The 25100-nt window shown below is 38.7% G+C and overlaps 1 protein-coding gene across 2 annotated transcripts in view; it reads right to left on the reverse strand.

Annotated features, from left to right (window-relative positions):
• LAMA4 (laminin, alpha 4) overlaps positions 1-25100 on the reverse strand; it is a 124769-nt gene that overhangs the window by 49555 nt on the left and 50114 nt on the right. Inside the window, exons 6-14 of one of the 2 annotated variants that reach the window (XM_004673783.2) lie at positions 23184-23398; positions 21182-21277; positions 19142-19293; positions 16645-16755; positions 12823-12934; positions 9869-10036; positions 7575-7768; positions 5330-5446; positions 1934-2082 (exon numbers count right to left, since the gene is read on the reverse strand). In XM_004673783.2, coding sequence (XP_004673840.1) covers positions 1934-2082; positions 5330-5446; positions 7575-7768; positions 9869-10036; positions 12823-12934; positions 16645-16755; positions 19142-19293; positions 21182-21277; positions 23184-23398 — 1314 coding nt within the window. The remainder of the gene's footprint in view (positions 1-1933; positions 2083-5329; positions 5447-7574; positions 7769-9868; positions 10037-12822; positions 12935-16644; positions 16756-19141; positions 19294-21181; positions 21278-23183; positions 23399-25100) is intronic. The other variant, XM_004673784.2, reaches the window with a different exon arrangement.

Below are 25100 nucleotides of genomic sequence, written 5' to 3' on the forward strand. Positions count from 1 at the left end.
TGCGCCACCAGGGAGGGCCTTTTAATCTTTTTTTTATGGGGTCAGAGTCCCACCAGGAAGGCTCAGTGCCCTGAGCCACAAAAGTCCTAAAAATGCAGCTTTGTTCTGCAGAGGTAATTCTAATGCAAAAGCTTGCTACTTTTTCTTTTCCAAGGCCTTAGGAATCACATGCAGAGTAAAAACTGAGGAAGTTTTGAAGGAAAGGAGTAAAAGGAAAAACATTTTGGCCCTCCCTGATGGTGCAGCAGGTTAAAGCACAGCACTGAGAAGCCACTTCAGCATGAGTTTGATCCCTGCCCTGGAGGTGATCCATATGGCCAGCAGACCTCTCACTGACCCACCCACTGCTCCCATCAGCAGTGTACCTCATCGATCTGCCTGTTCTGCTCCCCATCTGTCTCTGGTGAAGCCTCTCACTGCCCTGCACCTCTGGCCTGTATCCCAGTTATACATGCATAAATAAATAAATCTTAAAAAAAAAAAAACAAGGAAAAACATTTCACAAATATTTATGAATATTTTTTTAAAATTTGATTTTTAAAGTTGTAGGAAGATACACCAACTTGAAACATAGCCTTTATTACTTGGCTTTAGTTGTTAGCCACCAAACAAGTCTACTATTTCATTATTTTATAAAGAAAATGTTCTTTTGGTATGGAAGCTTCTTGATGAATTAAGTTTACCAGTGTTTGGGGACCAAGGAGCCAATCATGGAGTACATCAGATAGAGGCTGAAGAATATTTACATTTTGTAGGGAAGATGTCACATTTTGTAGGAAGATGTCATTACCAGATGCTTTATTGGAAACATCTGTATAAAGTATGTGGTAATTTGCTTAGAGTCATGCCAGAACACTTGCAGAACAGGGTGTCTAGCAGGTATGTTTCTGGGAAGTCTCAGTGGAAAGCAGTCACTAGACTTATAAAAGGTTGATAAGGAGAGTCGGGATGGAGCTCAAAACCAATATTCTATGAAATACGGCATTTGTCAAAAGAGTATTTTAATCAAAAGCACATTTTCTGGGGGCACAACTGAGCTAAATATAATCCCATCTCACACATGAAGATTTTTCATGACCATCTCTCTCCCTCTCCTTTCACCACCCCCCATACCTTTTCTCTCTCATTCTCATATTCGCTCTCTCTGTTTTTTAGGAGATATGGAAGGAGGCTTGAAATTTTGGTCATCAGGAATAAGAGGTGACTTAAGAACAGAAGTTAATATTGGCTCTTATTTTATTCATGACTTTTATTGTTCCTTGTCCTTAATTACCAGATGTGTAGCTTTTCTCTATAGTTATCTTGTTACTCAGCTATTGTTTCAGGGCATGAATTCAATCTAACTTTTGGTACATTTCAATTAACATTAACTGAGTGCCCAAAGGGTACATGACTTTTTTCTAGATGCTGGGAGAAAACTGTCAATTGACTTTCTCTTAACAGGTGTTGAAATCAAATAGTTCCTGCTGGGTGCACTAGAGTACCTAGAGTATTTACCAGAAGTCAGGTGTGTTGCCAGCTTCTAGCCAGCTTTATTTCAAATACTTGGTTGTGGAAGGCTAATGCTGTCTATGAAATAAATAGGTGATGATGTTAGAATCAGATGTCAAGAGATCTGATTTATTTATATATTTTGTGCAGTTGTTAATCTTTTACCAAAATGCATTAGGTCATCCCACTAATAATCATGGAACAGAATCCCCCCCATTCCCAACATAGTTGTCTAATCTGACAGATATTTTCTTAGATTAAAGAAATGTCTCCCCGAAGCAATTATAATGAGCAATGGTTGATTGACCAACCAACCAAGAAGCAAATCTAACCAGAAAAGCAACTTTTTAACCTGGATCCCAGTAAATATGGCATGTGAAATTGGAAATAAAGATGTAATTCAGTATATGGCGATATTTGCATTCCAAACCCAGAATATTACCTGTTCAATTCATCAGCTTCTTGTTGAAGGTTTTGTGCATGATCAATAGCTTCTTGGACTAAATCAGGATTGAGGTTACTCAGGTTGAATAATTTTCCTTGTAGTTCAGTTTTGCCTCCATCTATTTCAGCATAAACTCCTGATGTATTCTAAAGAAAATATTTTTTAAATGAATTTAATTTAGAAGAATTTCAAGCATATTTCTCTGGAAGCACCGAAAGATAATCTCTAATCCTCCTTTCAGTAAATTTCAGGCTAGGTCTACATGACTCAAAAATACTACAGAAGGATCTTGATCTCTGTTCTCTTGCATCTTCAAATCCCTTGCTTCCTTACCATTCAGACATGCACTGCCATCTCTGATCTGAAAACGAAATAAATGAAACTGAATACACTTCTCCTTAGGGACACTGATCATTCCTTGTCGCCTTAGGAATGTGCACTGACTAAGAAGAGAAAATAACATTTGGTGTTCCTCCAGACTTAACTCAGTTTTTTCCTCTCTTACAACCCAGTTTTTCAATATTCTAATCCATTCTCTATCATCCTGCAGGAATGGTGATTTTTCTTTTAAGCGTGTCTGATTAAACTATTTTCTGTCTTAAAATCAGCCAATTGTTTTTTAGGATCAAATCCAATTACTTAAAACAGTGTCATTCACTGACCTCCTCCTCTTTCATCTCTTTCATCATTTCTTACCACCTCCAACCCCACTACACTTTATAGTCTAAACTTAACAACTTTTGACTTAAAGTTCCATTATTACTTTTGGCCCTCATCCTTGCATATATATTTTTTTTGTCTGGAATACCTTTCCTTTCTTTCTGTCTGCTTCACCTGGAAAATTTGTATTTATATATCTGAATTCAGCTAAAATATAACTTCCTTTATGAATCCATCTCCAACCTCCCCCGCAAAAAGCTTAGTGCTGTCACATATTTTTCTTTTAACTACTTACCACATCACATTAATCCTTTTACTTGAGTATTACACTCACCAGAATATACAATTCTGGGAGACAGAAACTATGTTTAATTTATTTTTGTATTTCCAGAATATAGTACACTTTGTAGCACATAGGATTTGTTTTTGTAGAAACAGTTTTAAGCCTCCATATATTAGGTTAAAGGAAAAATACTTTGCAAAAAATTGGTTTTAATTATATAAATTGTTTTTAATTATAAAATACTGTAGACATTCCACTTTTCCTCTATTCAGTCAACAAATATTCAGGGGGTGTCTATCATGTGACAAGCCTTCTTACACGAGATAGAATAGTTATAAAGTCTCGCACCAACTTACAGTCTAGTGAGGAAAATATGAATAATGAGAAATCAAAGAAGTGAACAAGGTAGTAAAAACTATTTTGAATGAAATACAAAAGATATGTGGGTTGGAGCATGAGTGAAGATAAGAGACTCACTTGGCTTAAATACTCACAATCAGTCTTTTGAAGATCTGAGGACAGCAATTGCAACAGTCCTCCTGAGGCCAGGAAAAGTATGATGTGCTTGAAAATAAAGTAGAGTTGGAATGTAGCAAAGAGGAGTGGGCTTGAGTTTAGTGGGAGAATGACTGAGTGATATATAAGGTCAGAGAGGTGAGCCAGATTCTGGTCACTACAGCCTCATGGGTTATATTGTAAAACGAGTATGTTTCTCACATCAAATGTCACTTCAAGTTACAGGTAAGAGAAATCATGTAATCTGACCTGATTTTTAAAGATTTTTCTGCTATTGCATGAGACTTGAGGCAAGAGTGGAGGCAAATCATCAGAGCTGGAAGCTCTGGTGGCAGTCCACCGTGGAGGTGTGGGACTCAGAAAAAGAGAAGCAATGGAGAAGAGGGTATGGGGCAGAAGTCAGGATTCATTCTGGACACAGTGCAAATATGTCTTGCTGAAATAAAAGTGAGGAAAAAGGGAAAATCAAGAATGACCCTACAGCTTTGATTTGGACATTTGGGATGTGTCATTTTCTGAGACAGGAGAGAATAGGAAAAATGAATTTATTCAAAACATGCTGTATTTCATATGCCTATTATACATGTAAGTGCTAGATGAAATTGTGATTTTGCTACATACCACAGTGAGTTTTATTTTAAAACATTAAGTAAGTATTTGGATTGAGTTTGGAATTCAGTGGAGGGATCAGAGCTGGAGGTATAATCATGTATGTAATTGTTTTTTAAAGCCATGAGATACAAAGGGATCAACTAGGGAGACACATATGTAAATAGGCTGGCAGATTTGGGGGAGAGAGATGGAGGAAGTTGTTTTTGTTTCTGTTGAAGCAAGTAGTAATTCTACCAGCTGAAAAGGGTAGAGGGAGAGGCAAGTTCTCTGCTAGTTATGTTGGCTACTCTGCTTGGTCACAAGACTGGGGATGTTTGACTTTACTAAGGCTGTGAATCCTCTGGTGAATATCACAGAGGAATAGATAGTATGGAGGTTAAGGGTGTTTGCAAAGAATGATTAGATTATATTGTTGTTCTTAGCCATTTAAGTAGGGAGGAGAAGGTTTCAGAGGGTTGGGGTAGGTGAGATGAAAAAGGTTTTAATGGGGCCAGAGAACTGTTGGGCAGGGCAATTTAGAGAAAGTGAGTTAAGGGATGGAATTCAAGGAGATACTTGAAACTAGGATTTGGGAGGAAATAGCACTATGGCAGCAAGTATGGGCCTGGGACTAATCGTAGAGGTGAGCTGGGAGAAAAGCTTATTGGACACAATTCAAGGAGCTAAAGGACTGAGAGCTAGTTAGCTCATCCACTTGGATTTTGAAGTCATCAAGGGTAGTGATGGGAACTGGGATGGAGGGAAAGAGAGGAAACTTGGTGCTGAATTAATCAATGACTGAAACAGGGATGTGATGACTCTGAAGTGATAACTGCTCAAAGGTAGTAAAAATGAGCTGAGAGAAATCTCAGGAAGGCTTGGATCACTGCATTTTATGGAAAAGTTCTACTTTCTAAATATGAGTTTTATTGATCTTGAACGTAAGCTTTATTCAACACTCAATTTAATGAGTCAAGAGTGAGTACAATGGATGTAGATTTGTATTTTCAATAGAACTTTCTGTAATGGTATCTGTGTCATCCAATCTAACAGCCACTCGACATATGTGATACCGAGCATTTGAAATTTGGCTCATGTGGCCGAGGAAGTAAAACTGAAATTTATTTCACTTTAAGTAATCTAAATTTAAACTGAAGTATCCATGAATAACTTCGAGCTACTGTATAAAGAAAGAAACTGAAAAAATAAAAGTCTCCTGGTCTTATTTTTATGTCATCTACCTTGATAGGTTTGAATCAAATTCGACTATTCTTCCATGACATTGAATCACTGACCAAATTTCTATAAATACAAACGTGAGCAAGTTACACATGGTTCCTTACCTTTATAATTTCATTAAGTTCTGAGAGGGTCAGATGAGTTGTTGCCAGAGAGTCTGAAGACATCTGCAGAGAAGCGTTCACCCCTTCCACCTTTTCACTGACTCTCTTGTGTTGTTTCTATGGGAAGGAAGTCAGGGGAGAGAGAAAGAGAAGGTCGCTTCAGATAAAAAAAAAATAGGGTGAGTGGCACGGGTCAACTTGTGGTCACTGCACTCGGGGGGACTCAAGTTCCTAACACCACCACCTGAAAGCAATGTTAACTTATGGGGATTCTACCTGACAAATGCTCAGTTTCTTTTTAAATATGGAGATAACAAAAGTGAGTACCTTGGGAGCTTTGAAGCACTTGATTGTGCATCTGCAATATCATCCTCTCAAAAGGGTTAACAATCCAAAGAGGACCTTGGACTCTCCTCTCTAAATGCAGTGACGCTAAGGATATAGGACTGAATGTAAAGTCTGTGTTTACTCTGGTAGGAAATGAATTGATTCAAAAAAGCACTTATTATATGCTAACTTTGAACCCAACACAAATAGCTCATTTGGCAGGAGAAAGCATACACAAAACAATCTTAGATTCCCCTTAAAATTATTTAATGATCCTATTGCCAAAGCATAAGATGTGATCTTGCTGCATAGTACTCTGTGCTCTTTGTTAGGTAGGCAGACGTTCTGGGAACAGAAATTGTCTGAGTTCTAATAAAGTTTTTGATAAATGACCTGATTGTTATATTCATCTTTGGATTTCAAACACAGGGGTGTTGTGATTTTTTGAAGAAATATTATGGAGCTTTAAAAATGTGTTCAGTATTTAACCGGATGGTTTCACTCATAGCAGGAGTATAATGGACCAGGCGAGAAAATAACAAAAATAATGAACAACCATATACCAGAGACATTCTGTGGGGGTGGAGTGGGGAATGGGATCAAAAACGGGGTGGGGGGGAAGGGAGGGAAATACACGGGACTATGGTGGTGGCACTGGGGTGATTTGGTGATGGGAAACCCGCGGGGATTACAATCGAGATGGAAAAAAAAAATGTGCAAAATAATGTAAAAATAAACTTTGTAATAAATAAAAAAAAAATGAAAAAAAATGTGTTCAGTATTTAAAAGCAACATAGGATGAAACTTTAGGAGGGAAAAGTGATGTGAATCAAAATAAGTTGAAGTTATTTTAAAAATGGTTATTTAAATTGGAGTTGAAGTATGTCAGTTATCATATAATCTAGGATGTTATAGAAATAATTATAGACTAGCTATGGGACATAGTTTAAATCTTCCTAAGTTCACGTAATATCCTTTATTACTCCCTGCAGTCTTTCCTGATTTAGTAGAAAGGAAGCATGGAACCCATAGTCTCCAAATACATTGCGACAGGGAAGAGAAAGGTCAAGGAACAGAAAAGAATTCCACTGAAACAGCTTCCTAATGCAAGAACTTTAAAAAAAAGTTTTTTTCCTTTATACCCATTAAGCTTAATATAGTATGATTACCTGGGGTTAACTATTCTTATCTCCACACAAAAGCTGTATTTTAAATCAAGTATATTCAGATATCTAAAGAAGGGAAATCAAAAAAAAAAAAAAAGGTTTGTATTCCTTCTGTAGAGCAGTTTTCCTTTGCAGAGTCAGAGATATGATCCTCTGCCAGGTCCAGTGTCTGGGTTTCTTTAGGAGAATGTTGCTAACACCCAAGGTCATCACCACACTTCAGGGTTATGTGCAAGCAGCACAGAGTGAGAAGTTCATTTGCAGTAGCTAGAAGACGGTATCCTCCAGCTTCCTCCCCTTACATGTAGCATTAGAGATGAATAAACAAACTTTGAAACCAATACTGATATAGCCATAGAAAAATGGTCAATTTCAATAAAAGAAAGTTTCAGATCCTAAAAGCTAAGAATTTTGCATTGTTAGCTCTACTCAGAGTGCTTCAGTATTCAAGCTCCACCTGCTCAGTCTAAGTCACATAGAAATAGAGCATCCGACCCACTGGTAGAAGCAACACCTTATACACATGAACACAAGCCCCTGGTACAACTGAGTTCTTATTAATGCAAGAACTAAACAGAAGGGTTCGACTTGATTTGACATACACATACAAATAAACAAAGTACTGTGTGAAAAGTACAAATATTTAAAATGAATGAATATTTAAGTATACTAGTATTAAAAAACTGTACTTCAGCTTTCCTTCTTGATGTTGATTATGCCGGAAATACATTTTTAATTAGTGAGCACAATACCTCGTGCTCCCGCTGCCTGACTGCTGTAGCCCTGTTCATGTCGTCCGCATCCCGGACACGGTCAAGGGCCTGGTCAAGTGATTCCTGGAGGTCTGACAGCTTAGCATTGTAATCATCCAGTTGCTCCAGAACAACAGGAAACAGAGAGCGAGTATCATTGTAGAGTCGCTGCCAAATCTCAGCCTGGCTCAACACTAGAAAGAAAGGACATAGAGACTCATCTGGGTTTCTCTTATCTCTTCCAGTTCCATCCAGAATCTGGCAAACATACAAACTTGTCAGCCTACGCCTTCTTCAGCAATAGAGATCAAAATTGTTATTCACAAAAATAGCCTTATGTTTTACATTTGAAGAAAAACAATGCTATTTTGTAGGATTTGAGTCCCTGGACAGGTCAGCAAAAAGAAAGGTTTGACTTGTTTTCCCACTAAGATTATGCTTTATGTGTTATTATACTATGCTTATTATTACCCAGGTTATTAATTATTTTATCAAATGAAGGAGGTTTGGATATATTTATAGTATAGTCTTACTATTACAAATAATGAAAAAAATCTTGTCCATTACTGACAAGTGATGTTCACAATCACTTACTCTGTATCCTCTGCAGACAACTGTTACTAGTTAGTTCATTTAGGTCAAACCAAAATCACTACTTTGGGTGGAATGAAGATTGCATGGCGATGATAAATTTTTAAATTTTGTATGTGTCTTAATTCTTTAACCAAACATACATGCATTGGCAATGTGCCTTAATTACATTTTCTGTGAGAATTATCAGTCAGTCTTGCTATGGGTCTGTATTTTTTTTTCTTGTTACTGTGAGTAGAAGATATAACTTCCTGGTTGAACAAATAAAATGGCTGAACATGTATTCAGTAGGTGGAAGGGGGCCAAGTTGGAGATATGATTGTCAAAGTAGAAAAGGGTATTGGAAGCCTCTACTTGTGAACGCAGAGCTCCCGAATTCACGAATGTTGACCTCATCCTCACTTAGAAATGGGACTTTGGTCTTTTCTTATTATTTCTAAGACTTTTTGTTTTTGTTAGTGCAATTTTCCTTTATATCAAGAAGAATAGTCCTTTAGAGTATCATAGTAATTGTTAGCAAAAATTGATAGTGACAGTTGTAAGAAAATAATCATGGAGAGGTGTTCTGAACTTTTTTGTTCCATGGAATCCTTTTGCAATCTAGTGAAGACTTTAGATCCATTTTTAAAATGTTTTAAACATGAATGTCACAGAATGGAAAGGGAGACCAATATATTAAAAAAAAATTGGCAGTATAATAGTTTATGTAATTCTTTACTAATGCACTGAATAACAAAACCTAGAGGTGGGGTCAATAACAACTGATTTGAATTATTGATTAACTTAATTTTGTAAGATAACAGTTCAAGTGTGTAATATGTAAAATAAGTAAATCTGTGGCCTCTTTTGTTGATTGCATAGATTAAAATGAACACAAACTCTTTGTAATTTTTTTTCCCATCAAAAATGGAGTCTTTTCTTATCACCTATCTCTGGACTGGTCTTCACAAGTAGGATAGACAAAGATTTTGTCGAGTTCCAAGTCTCAAAAGACCCTTCATTTTCCATCTTACCCTCTTCAAAAGCTATCACTACATGAACAATCTGGTAAGCCTCCTACAGGGTGACACCACGTGGAGTATGAGACCCAGTTATCCCAGAGAAGGTCCCAGACACTGAGTAAGCTAACTCCATGCCATCTAGAACAGAGATGAGCTGTCTAGCCCAAATTGCTAACCCATGAAATTAAGAACATATAAGTGGCTATTATTTTAAATGAATACATTTGGAGTGGATTGTTATTTTTTTGATTATTGATACAGTGACCAAGTGATAGAGTTGCTAGTACTAATGTAGTGTTGCCTACTTTCATCACGAAGGGTTAAAAGTCATTAAGTCATTTGCAGATTTCATGAGGTTCGTGGGTTTGTAGTTTTATTTTCCTCTCAAGATTTCCTTTCCTATTCCAGAAAGTGGTTTCCTTAACCATCATCCCCCCCCCCATTTTAAATGTTTTTAATCAACTGCTACATCCCAATTTCATCTCAGGAGTAAAAGTTCTGTAGATTCCCTGTGGAATCTCAGTTGTGTCTCAAAAGTTCAAGATTGAGCCAATTCTGATACCCTGTCAAATATAAATTCTAAAGAGCTCTGAACGTTTGGGATGTGTTGATTTTACCAAATGTTGCCCTGAGACTCTGTCCTCTCCAGGAGTCGCAAAGAAGGCAGACAAGTGCTGGGGATTACAAATTGAATGCACCTACATTCATGGGCTTCGTCTGCCTCCTCATCCACAAGCTCCCGTTGGGTGAAGAATGGTTGACGTTGTCTAATCTCCTCTAGCATCTTCTGAGCCAATACCAGCTTCTCAGAGATTTCCTCAGAGCTAAGTTCTTGTTTCTCTCCATAATACAGCATCTTCTGATTGATCTCTGAAAGGAAAGAAAAGTGAGATAAGTAAGAGAAAGAGACAACAAGGTATTTTACATTGTTGTCACTGAGATCACAGGTGAATGAAGACAAAGGGCAGGGTCGATACCACAGTGGAAAGAGCTTCCTTCAAAGACAGCATACTGAGCTTCATGCTTTGGAAAGTGGGGGTGTCCTTGGGGATCACTTTCAGGGAGAAGTAAACCTAAGGATACCACACCACTTCTTTGATTCCCATTGGTGTCCCCCATCTTTATTCAGCAGCACACAGCAAGTTTACAAAGGAAAATGAAGTGAAAAAAGACTTCCACATAGACACAAACATGCAGAGAGCTGCATTCTGAAAGGGGAAAGTTTGCTAAGAGACACTTGCATGGAGGCAGGTGGGCAATCTTAATGGCGAAATCTGGCCCCAGTTGCCATCTCCAGAAAGGGAAAGGAAGCAAAGCACAGCCTGCCCCTGATGCCAACTGCAGGTGGTTTCCTCAGTAAACAGAGAATGCTAATTCATGCTAACAAATCTGGGGTCTTTGAACAACCCTTTATAGAAAACACATCGCCTGGAGAAACTGTTCTGTTTTATGTAGGATGCATTGGAGATATTAACTGTTTTAGACAAGAATTTGATCAAGATTCTAAGCAAAAATGAGAGATATTGATAGGTAGTCAAGAGAGTCTTTCAGATTCCCCTACAGAATGATGCAATTAGAGGTGTGTTATAGTGTGAGGTGAGGACTGGCATGTGGAGAGAGACATACAGATATTTCGATTCGATTTGCTTATTGTAATAAGACCACTTGTTAAGAGTGTGTCTTTTCTTGCCTCTGGGTCATTTTCACTCCACTTCCATTAATAGGATGGAGTATTTGATAACTGAAGAGGCTTCTGAGGCTCAGAATGAAATGAGGGTCTAGGTACTCGCAGACATTAATAGTTCTTTGACTCCCCCTTCCTCTACATGGATCAGATAAAAGTTATGCAATTGCCACCTTGTCCTACAGCAGCACTGGAGGAAGCTTTTTATCTTCCTGACATAAATGAAATTGTGTGTCTGTGGCTTACTATGATCTGTGTGATTGGTCATGCTGGGTGAACAAACACTAGGATATATAAATCAGAACCAGGAAAAGGACTTGTATTTTATGTGGATAATAGCCGAAGGTCACCAGTAGTTATTTTAAGATGGTTGGGAATAAAGAATGACATACTACTGGCATATAAGAGCATTCTTGACTTTTCAAACAGTGGCGAGAAGTGGGGGAAGAGGATTTTAAAGATATATTACTGAGAAAGTTACAGGAAAAACAAGATACACTAAAAAAAAACTTATAAAGCAATTAAACATTTATTTTTTTAAATTATAAAATATGAACCCCTGAAATAAACTAAATTGATGTCCCCCCCTTACATCTAGCACTAACAATGCTGAATTATTTGGCATTTTGATGCAAATATTATATTTACAATTGTGCTTTAGCTGTTTTTGATATAGATTAGAAAAAGGAAAGGTAAACAATATTTTTGTCTTTGGAAACTATTCATTATTTTTAAAAGGTAAAAATAAATGAAGGAAATTATTGTTTCCCATTTACATTTCTTTTGGGCTGTTTTCAACTTTCCTGTGCTGAAAGGGTACAATAAGAGGGTTTAGGTGCTTTCCAAATAAAACACCTTCAAATCAAAATTTGAGTTACAAAAGCAAAGGGAATTATTTTCTCTAAATAGCTTCCTTGGATGCTGACTTTATCTACTGCCTTAAGGGGCATTTCTTTCTTAATTAGAGGAAGTCAGCTAATCTAGTTTCCTTTTTGGACAAGTCAATAGTAACTCTAACGTGTTATATGAAATTAATGTTTCATTAATATATAAGTGTGAAATAGTAAGAAGGGGAAGTGGGAACATTTGAAATGCATGGCATGTGTTTTTATCATGTTTTATAGGCACCAAAGGAAATATAACCATCTTGGCTTCATATATCCCTTTACTTGGAACACACATCCTATACCTCTGTATAAAGATAAGAATCTCCCATTGTGGCTTCCTTTACTCCAGGCCAATGTGTCTTGAGGATCATGTGATGTTGTTATCTAGCTCTTCATATGTAGGATAAGAAAAACTATGGAAACACAAATACTGCATCTTAGTAGACTGCAACCTAAGGAAATTCTTTTTATCTTGAAACAAATGAAGTTGCCTATTTTCTTTCGGCAAACTGAAGGTTGTCTTCAAAATAAAACTTGCACTCATCAGCAGATAGGGCAGAAATAAGCAATGGTCCAAAAGGAAAGGTAAAATTTGCCATAATACTTTAGGGCAAAGAAACTTCATAGCACCCCTTCCCAATTTTCTACTGGAGTAGGAACCAGAGGAAGTCTTGAGAAAGAACATCCTAGGGATGGTATAGTAGGCAGTTATTGCCACTCTTAAGATAGTACTTTGTCTGCAAATAGCAAAAAAAAATCATTTCTCCTATTCAATCCAATTTGGAGTCATTTCAGAGACACCAATGCATGCAAACTCTGCCAAAAGGTACGCTGGCTTGCTACTTCTGTGAAATGCCTGCAAAGGGAATGATTCTGTATATTTATTCTTGAAAATCAACAGTGGGCAGTAAGGATGAGTGCCCCAAAATCCCAGATAACAAACTTGTAGTAAAGACTACGCAAGTTTAAGCCTATAACATTCTAGCAACAGTTCACGGTACAGAGTAAGGACTAACAGTAGCCATTATTCCAGGTTGTTCATAGCTTGCCATCAAGCTGAGCCAGAAAAGGACACATTTATTTACCTTGGATTTTATCCCTCATATGATGGGCTTGCTCTACAAGTTGAGTGGCGTGGTTAATGGTATCCATGCTCTCCTTTTGAGCCAGTTGACCCTTTCTTGAGCTTTGACTTTCCTACAAGCAATTCATATAAACACTAGGTTAATTTTATGAAAAAGAAATGTATATGGGCTGGGTGGGAAAGCACTTAAACATAAATTTCCCTGACATGTGAAAGTTCTATTACTTAAAATGGTCCCAGAAATCATGTATGTAGGCTGCTGTGATGACCAACTTTAGAATTACAGAATGCTATAAAATCAGATACTATTCCTAACCCACCAGTCACAGTTCAGTCCAAACCAACTGCCTTTCATATGTCATTTACCCTTTGAATTTTGACTCTGTCTCAAGATGCCAGACTAGGAAATTACCCATGTCTGTTGATCAGTCTGAGATTGTGCTAGTTGACAGGCTTAAAGGTTCAAAGGGAAAAGTGATGGGAAAGGAGGCCGATCTTGAAATGCTCCGTGCATTCAGAGGCTCTTGGGTGGTCCAACCACTGCTGAAGTGGAATCGCCACCAAGCTATAAAGGATTATGCTCCCTGGCTAACTGCATTTTCAGTGCCAACTTCCAAATTCCCATCAATGCGATGGCACTTGTGTACAAATAACAGCTCAAGCAGATTTGGCTCAGAGTGAATGGAGTTCTTTTCTGAGAAGCTGACTTCATTTTCTCAGCCTGAAGCTTATTTCACATAGCATTTGTCAAATTCAAATCCCAACTCAAATATGAATTTTGGACAAAGGGTGTATGGGTGTGGATATGTGTGTGTACTTCTCCCTGTGTGCAATGATAGAAGCTGATCTAAGAAGTGGTTCCAGACCCAGCCACTGGCCTTTACACACAGCATGGGGGCACAGACTTCCTTTTGGCATTAGAAAGATTCGTTCATAGGCTATATTTAAAAGGAGGAGGAGTCTCCAGTCTGGCATTTGGTAAATGCCCACCAGTCTGGTCTGATGCTTTTTGGGTTCAGTTCTGTAGCAAAGTACTACAGGATTGGATGGGCCGCAGGGTCTTCTACCATGAGGAGCCCTGCAGAAACACTGGAGTTTCCCCAGGAAGGAAACAGATATGTCAAAGTCTCTCCTTCCACCCAGTATCCTACCTAGATGATGATGCCATGATATTCCTGGAATGTTTTTATACTTTCCAAGGCATAACCCCATCAAGTAACCCTTTAGTTTAAGAAGCGAATACCGATAGAAATGGTACGAAGATAAATAAGCACATGCTTCAGGGTTTTTAAAAATTGAATGGACAAGTTCAAAATCTCTTCCATACAAAGATCCTTGTGCAGCAGTAATGCAGCTACTGCTCTCTCCCCTGAACATGGGTTCTCTAAAAAGACACTGGACACTGTAGTCTGAGTCACTGAGCTCCTCAGTCTGAGTTCCTGAGTTCCTTGACTTGTTCTAATGCTTTTCAAAAACCCAAAAAGTCCAGGCATTTTAAAATTAGATAATGTGCAACAAGAAGGTGATCTTATTCTTCATGTCACCTCCTCCTGGGAGGGGACCATGGCCTTCACTTTTGCTCCTCGGCTGTCACTCTTTGTCTTGGAACACGGTGGCTCAGAACTTGGGAGAGTGGATCTGGACACAAAGACTTTGGCACTCTCATTATACACGTGATCAGCAAAGGTAAAAGTGAGGCCCTTTTAAGCAGTGGCTATGAACATAATTTTGTACTTGGCATATGGGCAGCCTTTAGGGGGTTTCCAGAAGCAGGGGGTTGGCAGAGGCTGCAGGATTTCTCAAGTGGGGCAAGAGGACTTGGAATATGATGGCTGCAATAAAACCAGTAACTTTAGCTTGATGTCCATTGTGAGATTTGGGTCACGTGACATTCAGGTGAATTGCAAACAGAGGTATTACTTGTAAAAGGAGACATTACTGTTACTTATTTTTTTACTTATTATTATTGCTGTGAGACATCAAGGGGAAATATTTCATTCTATTTAAGTTCAATATTCATTATTTTCTTGATAGAAACCTCTCTGAGACAAAGCTTTTCTTGAATCCTCTGAGGATAAGTCATGGACTTCACTAGACTAAGGACTTCATGGATGCCTGAGGAGGTATTAAGACCAGCAGTGGCTATTTGTTTTGAAATGTTCCAGCAAATTCTTGCACCATCAGAGCATTATTTTCAATAAGAATCAACGCAAACAGCTGTGTGAACATTCCAGTAGCATAATCATCAATCTCCTGCTTTGGTGGCCTGCTGTTGCCGAGGAATTTTTTATACTGTGATGTCATTTTCAGCTTGCATTATTTCTTCCTTTTGAAAGCCTACATTTAACTTATTTTGGAGGTGGAAAAATTGTACAACAAAAGGATCAGTAATTCTAAGTCTGAGCTGTGAGATAAACTAATCTTGGTTGAGACATACTTGGCAAGTTCCAACCATGACTGAAATGAAATAAAATTGACTTTTTATAAAGATTTCTTTCTTGGAATTTCCTTTGAAACGTAAGAATGTTTGCTGCTCTTAAGTGCCTCTGGTTGGATTAACAGGCACCATTGCATGGGAAGGAAGAATGCAATTTTCATATGCATTTCAAAATAGCTGAAGGTCCAGTTAGAATAATTCACATTATTAGAAGCACAGTATCTTAAAAAGCTTAAGAGGTCCAAGGCAAAAAGAGAGTATCGAAATTATTTTAAGCTCTTTTATTGAGAAAATGAGAATTGCTTTTGAGAAGTACTTCAAGTTTATAGTGTCAAACACTAGCATCTGATAGCAAAAATTTTCAAAGCATTCTACACAGCACGGATGGTGCATAATTTGGAAAAAAAATGTTAAAACATTTTAATTTGCTAACTATGGTGCCTTGAGAATTATTTCTGTTTTCATTAGTACAAAGGTTTTCAGGAGTGAATTTAATAGCTCTTCCCTTAACACTGTCCATATTTCAGTGTTTTTCTTGTTAATTTGTGAGAGCTTTTACAAGTCATATTTCCCTCAATGTTTTCTTTAGTCTCGTTGATGCTTTTACTATAAAGTTTTACTGGTTATTTGAAATTTTATCTTGTCAGACACATTATCTTTTTCTATTGTAATTCCTCATGCTAAATTCAAGTGTATTGTTCAAAATACACTTGAAATTCAAAGTTTAAAAATTATTAACATTTATTTTCTGAAATCTAAACTAAAATCTTTAACTTATCTGAAATTTATCTGTGTATGGTATGTATTGAGGGTTGAAAGTGATTACCTTTCCTGCCAACTACAAAATTGCTTTCTCAGTATTTCTCCTCTTTCCTTTCATTAATTAATGCATCTCTTAGCAAACATTTAAATGCATAGTGTATAGAATAGAGTTTATACCTGAAAGTTCTATGGCTTTTCACTGTAAAATGCTAAGAATAATGATCTGTGAAGGTAGATTATGGGTGGGTTGGTGGTGAATTGCTATGGTAGTAAATACCTGATGGGTACCCCAATGTTACCTCAGTTAAAAGTAAATAAATAAATAAGCTAAGGTAAACAGTCAAATAACTACATCAATTAAGATATACATCCATTATATTAACCCACAGCAAATACAATGAAAATTCCCACCAACAGATTTTCAAGGAAACTAATCAAAAGTGGAAGAGAGGGCATAGATCAACAATATTAACTTTCTCCACAGATTTTGCCTTGAATTATTTCAACGCTACATGAATCACTGCATTTTTTCCGGGACTATGCAAGCCTCAGTCTTTTTCGAGTAGTCAAATTCACACCAATAAAATCCTTTTTCTGAAGGTGCACCAGAAACCAAATACATACCCTTTCAGCTAATTCTTCTACGTCAGATAGAAGGCTTTTTATTGTGCTCTCAGCATTGTTGATTTGTATCTTTCTCAGGACATAATGGTTTTCTCTTTCTGACAATTTTGTCTGTGGAAAAAGTTGTTGAAAAAATCAGCAGATGTGCACAACAGGTTTATAAAACTATAAATAAAACTCACTGTAAGAACACGCAGCATAAAGTGTGAACCTCTGTTCTCAAAATAATGGATCTCGGGCTGCTGCTGCAGGCCTGCATGAAGGCTGGAGTCTGTGGGATGGCACTAGGGCTCTGGGGCTGAATTCTGTGAGCTCTGCTCAGCAGCTGCAATCCTGGCCTGTGATCCCATCGATAGCCACATGGGAAGGACACCCTTTTCTAATTTGCACAACAGGACAGTACAGACTTTTGAGTGTCTAAGTTTAAAATTTCAGTTTTGGTAAGGCTTGCAGGAAGACCATCAACCCACCTGAGTCAATATAAATTGAAGTTTAGAAATTCACTTTCTTGTCTTTATTTCAGACCATTTACCCTTCTTTGTTTTTGAGGAGTTTGTTCCAAATGTAATGTTCCTCAGATTACTTTGGAGAAAGTCCTTCTAATCTTGGAATCCAGTGTCTATCACTGTAGTTATACCTCTCTCCACTTTTGGAAAGTTCAAGTTATGCCACTTCACTTTTACAACAGATCTGGATTATTGCCTGCCTTTACTAATCAAAAGAAATCTGAAGAGGATTTTAGCTTTTATGATAAAAGGAAAAAAAGCAAAAACAGTTGTCAGATTTTGTTTTGCAATAGTCACTCTGCAGATAATATGTACTCTAAGCAGGAAGAGTGGCACCCTAAGTGCCTTTCTCAGGAACAACCTTATATAGGTGTGCAGTCACAATACATCATTCCTGCTTCTTCTATAGGTTAGTGTTATTTTAGGTTTTATAACAAAAGGGTTTGTGTGTGTGTGTGTGTGTGTGTGTGTGTGTTTCTTGGAATGCAGAAATAATTTTCACATAAATTAATGGTGAGGCTCTCCCTGGTGGCACAAGGGTTAAAGCACTGCTTTATGAAGCTCTCCGAAGCCACTGCAGCACGAGTTTGATCCCTGGCTATGCAGCTGACCCACATGGCGAGACAGACCTCTCCTAACCCTCCTGCTGCTCCCCTCAGCAGTGTATTTCAGTGCATCTGCCTGTTCTGCTCTCCTCTCTGTCTCTGGTGAATCTTCTCACCCACCACACCTCTGGTCTATACCCCAGTTTTGTCAGCATAAATAAATAAATCTTAAAAAGAAATTAATTAATGGTGACTGACTCTTCATTCCTCATTATTTCAGCTTGTAAAGTTTTCACAGCCATGCTCAATTTTAGATAGTGGGGGAAACCTGTATACTAGTCCTGAAGTTGTACTGTTGGGGAAAGAGGACTCAAGCGGCATCAAGGTGCCATGTGTCTTCATGTGCCTGAACAGATAAGTTTAGACAAGAGTAATTCCTAAGAATGCTTGCTTAAGATAACTTCCTGAGCATGTTCACTATGAGCCCATTCAACTCTATAATTTTGTGATTTTTGTTTTGTTATACTTTGATAATTGGTCAATTGCTTTGAAACCATTTGCCTGACAAAAAGTAGAGTAATAAGCACTCACTATACTAGGCAATGTTCTAACTGCTAGCAGTATCAACATACTGAATTCTTTCAACAGCTCATGAGATTGGTGGAAGAATTAAACTCAGTTCCAATCAGGAGACTGAAGGGTAAGGTAAGTTGGAGATCTGAATGCAAGCAGTCTTCAAAGATTTTGTTCGTAGCCATTAAGTTAACTTGGCATTAAAGTAAAAAAAAAAGTGTTGCTATTAATTCCACTGTTCTCAAAAATAATCATCTGGCTGCAATAGACTAAACCCATGCTTTAGAGGGGAAAAAACCCAGACTTCGTAAGGCTTAGCTAGATAAGCTATATAAGCATTGATTTTGACTGTAGTGTGCCTTGAAGCCTTGAATGCATTTATTAGATATTAACTATTAGACCTATGAGGAAAAACAGCAAGTGAGTCTCTGAGTTTGAATGTGAGCATGAGTGTGGGGAAAGGAAAGAAGGAAAGGTAAGGGTGAGAGAGAGGGAGAGGGGGAGAAGGAGAGAGACAGAGAAATTCCTCAAAACACTGCAAAGTTAGGCTAAGGCAATAGCAAGTTTGTGGCAATGACTTTAATAATCAATGTACAGCTTCACAAAGGAAGTGTTTCTCTTCTCTAAAATAGCTTTGTATATAGATGCTAGTTTTCCAGTTATTTTATTTTCCATATTAATCTCTTTTATAGATGGCAGATCTTGGTTTTGCCTGAAGCTCATGGTTACAATTAACCTTTCACAACTTCCTAGTTGTAACAATCTGTAATATACCACTGGACTCAGATACCAGAAGGGAAAGGGATTAGTTATTAGGAGTAACCCTGTGAAAACAGAATAAAAATGTACAGAAGGCACAATACTCCCACATACTTTGAGGCGGTAGATAGTGGAGTTGATTTCATTCACGTGCTTGTGAGCAGCGGCTCCAGATGACACACTCAGCAGACCAGACTTGCTTTCTTCAATGGAGAGAGCCGCCAACCGGAGGTCGTCAGTCAGATCCCAGACGCATTTATCACAGCCTGGGGGGACATGGGGCATGTTATTTCTTCAAAAGCGAAAGTTAACTAGAAAGCATGCCACTTTAAGTAGAGAATTATGGGAACTTGTTTGGCTAGTATTATTTCTATTTTTAGTTTTGGAGGAGCTATTCTGGGTCACAGAACTAGCTCTTACACTCAAAGTGGAGGAGACTCTATGATGAACCAAACTGCATCAGCCCTATCCCTGCTTGAAGCTCAACAAAAAACAAACAACATATGCAGCAGGAAAAGTCCCGGCCTCAGAAAGAAAGGAAGCACAAAAGGGCAAGGCAGCTCAGAGATAGTGGGGAAACTAGCTGTGCCCACTTGTCTTTAGTGTGGGACAGCCCTCTGGGATGTCTCTCTTTATGTCCGGCTTTGGCCTTTTGGGGTGGTTTCTACCAGGGAAGGCAACTGTTTGCCAGGCACCCCTATGCTTCAATGACCTTTTCTCAAGTTCGAGTGCAGCATCTTTGCATCCTCCCAGAGGTGGTTCAGTACCTGCCCGTGACCTGACCCATGTCTGGACACTGCCACTGTAGCAGCAGGGGGTCTGCAGGACACCTTGTTTGTGAGCAACTGACAATGGTGCCAAAGATCAGTGTGTACCTGTGCACACAGTGAGGTAGGTCATGGGCATTTCTTATTTGGATTTCACATTTGAGTTCCTCTGTCCACCGTCATTACCCCCGAGAACCTGGTGCCCTTCGGTAGATCACAGACTGCAGAATATACCTTGAAACCTGTCTGTCTGCTCTCTGAAACTACCCTGTTCCCAATCTTTCCTCCTGACCATACCTTCTTTCAGAGAATGAACACATGGAGGTTTAGGTGTTAATGGTTGTTAATATGTTAATTTGTTACTTGAAGTTCAACATTGTCTAACTTGTCTGCTCTCTCCAAAGAATGACTCTTGAGTCAGCACATCAGGCTGCAGGAGGAGATGCATGGGGTCAGGCAGGCACCTTGATGTCCTTATAGGGGTCTTCGGAAGGGGAGCACCTGTGCTATCAGTGTGCCAATTTTGCTCTGTTGTGCCTCCCATCCTCCCTGTCATTTAAGATGTAATAATAATCTCTTGCATCTAGAGGGACTAAGGTGCTAAGGTACTTTAGTTTGGGGAAAGCGGATACCTAATCCATACCTAAATACCTAGAGTATTTAAACCACTCTAGTTAAAGGCAAATATTACTACTACTATCATGATACAAGGCTTTTTAAAGCAAAGGTTTCCTGAAATACTTCTACGAATCAATCTTGGATCTTTCTAGGTTAAGGACTTGAAGGATGCTTGAGAAGTCCTTAAGACTGGGGCTGGGCATTTGTTCTGAAAGGCAGCAGGTTCTACCTCTAGCAAGACTACCTATGATTTGATTGACAGCACTAACAGAAAAATCCAGGTGAGGAAAAAAGATGGTGTCTCCATTTCCTATCACCTGAATATTTTATTTCTGGTGTCACTTCAGATTTGGAGTGATTTGAGAAAAGCCTTAAATCTCTTTATATCTCAGTTTCCCAGCTGTCAGACATTTCTGTTTCTTATAATATCTGAGGACTTGAGGAGAAAGGAACTAAAATGAACTCAGTCATTGGGAGTTGTTTCTGACTTTGCCTTTACCCACTAGATAAGATGTTGAATTTAGAAATCTGGTAAAATAAATTTTCCAAAATAGAGGTGTTTAAGTGTAAATCACCTGTTTGCCAATGGGAATCAAGTAGACTATGGAATATCTTATGTCTAAGGTCCATTTGGTTGAGGCACAGACAGAGTTAAAGCCAGGAATGGGACTCAGGCTTTCTAGAGAGGCTTTTATATAGCTCATCTTAATCCTACACCTGCAGCACATTAGAGAAAGTGGGGTTAGTCATCATGTACTGTTATTTTTACTTATGGTTGGGCAGTCCATGCCTGTAGGGTCTTCAAAACCTTCTTCTAAGCATTCTCCGGTTACACTGTCGCAAGGGCCTCCCCCACACTCACACACTGTGGGAAACAAAAGCAAGAGATTAGGGATTCATTTCTTGATGCTTAAGCAATGGCAATGTTTTTGCACTTTCTGGAAATACTATCAGTGTATAATGCTTCAGTGGGGATTAATTATGTTCTTTTTCAAGACCACATGGAAGATACGATGTTCCTTGCACAATTAAGACCCAGTTCAGTGAATTTTTCAAAAGTAACCTTGGAGCAAAAATGAATCCAAACTTTCCAGAGGACTCTTCTCCCCATTTTTTTAGACTCTGACATGACTGTGCAACTACTTCAGTCCAAAAACCTCCTAGGAGATTGCACCAGGTACAAAACAACCACAGAGCCCATCCTCACTGTAGTCATCAAGGCTGATTCTTCAGTTGAATCTAACTCCAGGGTTGATCTTTGCCAGGTGTGAGAGCTGAACAGCTCACTGAGGAGTGAGGGAGGAGTCCCAGGAGTCATTCCTGGCTCCCCAGCACTCACTTGGCAAGACCGACTCCAAATCTCCAAATAACTATCTCTAGGATAATTGGGGATAATGTGGTGGAAAGAATGAAGAGCAGATTTATGTGTATTTAGAAGATCTGATAGTTCTTTTTTACCAATGATTTTCAAGAAGGGCTTTGGGGAAAAAAAACAAAAACAAAACCCAATCTCATAAGGCTATTTTCCACTGAGTTTGGGAATGGAAATTAATTTGTGATACTTAAAAAGGATTTCCTAAGTGGTTCATGCTAGCAACGAGCTACAATAGAATTGCGAATTTCCTCCCACCTCTTCACTGTCTTCAGAATAATCATAAAAAATTAGCTTCAAGGGAGACATTTATTATATTTCAGCTGTTTAATGTTCCACAAAATGCAGATTTATTAAACAATTCAGCAAGATTGTTTTATTGCTTCTAACGTGAGCTTCATCCCTTAAAGTCTCCTGAAGCTATGGAGTTTAAACCCAAGTTGAGTAAATGTTGTGAGAATCAGAATGTCAACATCTAAGGTTTCAGTTTTGCCAATGCTTGCTCTGGGGCCTGCTTTCTCTCTGTTTTGACATCTGACTGGACACAGACGCCTTCTCTTCTTTCTTTCATTCCTGGGATTATGCTTCTATGTACGTGTCTTTCCAATACACAAGTTTACTTGTGTTGTGACTTCTGAAGATCATGTATGTTTCCTCCGTATTTTTAAACTTTCACTTCTTCAAGTGGGAATCTGTCTTAGAGAGATTTTCCAATAGACTTAGAGATCCCTTTCCCTCACTCTTTCTCCCCTCAGAGTCACAAAAGAGTAAGAAATACTCAATCTCAGCCTTCCTGTATTCCTCAAGGAGGAAAGCTTAACTTTACTTCTGAAGAGTTTCATTTTATCTAGCAAATGGATTAGAGAAATCATAAAATTTGTACATTTCAGCTTAGCAAGGGAGTTTTCTTATGTTATCCCTGAAATTCTTACCTATTTCAATAAATTATGGGGAGGATGGTGATTAAACTCTACCCTGGGCTTAGTAATTTATTTTACTGAAATGTCATTTCCCCAAATATAAATGAAAAAAGGGACTTCATTTCAGAATAAGCAAACTGATGAGACTCACACAAGCTTTCATTCTATTTCTTGTCAAAAATAGGTAATCTATAGAAGCTGGATTTGCTCTTTTTGATCAAAATTGGAAGGATATAAGACAAACGTTTACTGTGCTAGTATCATGGATTATTCTACTCATAAACTAAATCACAATAGTGGTTCTGATTAAAAATCCATCCCTGATGATTTTGGCTTGACCTTCCTGGAAGGTACATTGCTCTTGCAAAGTGGCACAATTTCCTCATGATAAATTCATCTCAAATTAGTGTTGATAAATGATCTGCTCTTATCACATACCTGCTGGCCAGGTAGCTGACCTTGGATTTCCTGTACTCTACCTGCACAGTTCTTGGCTATCCTGGCATCCCCGTAGTAGCCTGGGGCACAGCGTTCACACTTGAATCCAGTTGTGTTACGGAGACAATTCCTGCACTGGCCGGTGACCTCATCACAGTCTTCAAAGATTAGGTTGGGGTCTGAATTACCACTGCAGTCACATTTCTTACAGGTACTTCCAATCAACAAAGGGTTTCCATAGTAACCAGGAGCACATCTGAAGGAAATCACATGTTAAAAATTTACAGCTATAATGTGCCTTCCTTTTAATTTTCTTTCCTATCTAGAAGAAAGTATACGAAATATTTGTGAATGACTCCCCCAGAGTCCCTTCTTCTTCCTAAGGACCAGACTTTGCTTTTAGGGACCACTCCTCACCACTGTTATCGCTGTTCTGGTCAATCAGAGTGAGTGTCTGGATATAACTAGTACATGAACATTTTAAGTCATCCCAAAATGAGGTGCAGAGCTGGCATAGGAGAGAGGTGTCAGGTGTGTTAAAATGTGTATCAGGCCAAGGCACAGCTAAGCATTATCCTGGATCAAATGTTTATAACATTTTTTTTAAAACTATTGCCTTATCTCCCTCCAATAACCTAACCTTGAATCAATTAGAGTCTGGCATTGTCCTGACCAAAATGGACCGATGTAATTGGAGTTGAGCTTGGTGCTCTTCTTGAAGGGCTATGGGAAGCATTTTTCCCACTTCTGATGAGGAGACAGGCAATCTTCCTCGCTGCTGGCAGTCACTGGGCGAAGACAAAGGAGAGGATCACAGATGAAGAGAAGACAGCCAGACTTCTGGGTGTTTCAGATTTATGAGCCTAACACCAGAGACCAATCTGCATTTGTTGGGCCCATGTGCAGCAGCAGCACCACTGTCTCCTTTGTCATGCCACTGTCTCCTTGAGTGAGGAAACTCAGCCCAGTTGAAGAGATTGAAGTTTGTCCAGTTTGCACTGCTAAGCTGTGTGCTCTGGGTGGAGCTGTTTCTGCCCAGAGAAAAAAATGCCTTTGTCTGTTTTTCCCAGTTTCCCTGTGGGTCACCAGAGGCCATGCTGGGAGTGGTGGGAACACAGGCCCCATTTAAGGGGGCAGCTACTACTTAGCTCCTGTTAACTGTCGCCAGATTGTATAGCCTTGAGGGGCTGATAGACTCATCTGGACAGATTTTCCAATTTTTTTTTAAGTGGTTGAAATTTGGATACTCTTGTGAAATCTTAATTTTTAAAGGTTAGCGCAATTTTTGTAAGAATACTGTATGAGTTAAGCTATGCATTTGCTGATGGGTTATGACCCCATCTCTGCTGTGGTCCCTAAATTAGTGTTGGAAATTGGTGAAGAGGCTTTGGGAGTGGCTGGAAAGAATGTGCTATCAGACCCTCATGGGACTGAAGGGCAGGCACAGGAATTAGTTCTCACACAAAACAGAAAAAGAAAGCGAGTCAGTGAAGATTCTGGGAGCTTCACAGAGGTTGTGTGGGTTGGAGTGCAGGCTGGAATAGGGAGACCCCGTTGAGGTGTGGAGGGCTTTGGGAGTGGAAAGGAAGGGAGCACTTTCCAAGGAAATCACTATGATCTGGCCAGTAATAATAAGACATGACATTTTTAAAAGGTTTCCATTTTAAGTAAGGAATCTCTGAAAAATAGAGAACCACAAGAAAATTCACACCTTACATCCCAGGATACCAGCGAAATCACCACTGAACATTTTGTTCTTCAGCCTTTAATTGCTATGTATATGTCTTTTTTTTTTCTCCCATGCAGTTGTAATGAAAAAGATGTATGTTCAATCTTTACAGTATTTACTTATTTTACATTTCGTGGCTTCATTTAAGTGCCTTGCTTCCATTATATACCATCATATACACTGGGTGGTGGTTGGCCACATAGGCCTGGCATTCTGAGGCTGAGAGGTA

Source organism: Condylura cristata, unplaced genomic scaffold (genome assembly GCF_000260355.1).
Source record: "Condylura cristata isolate star-nosed mole 26May11 unplaced genomic scaffold, ConCri1.0 scaffold00001, whole genome shotgun sequence".
NCBI classification, from domain to species: Eukaryota; Metazoa; Chordata; class Mammalia; order Eulipotyphla; family Talpidae; genus Condylura; species Condylura cristata.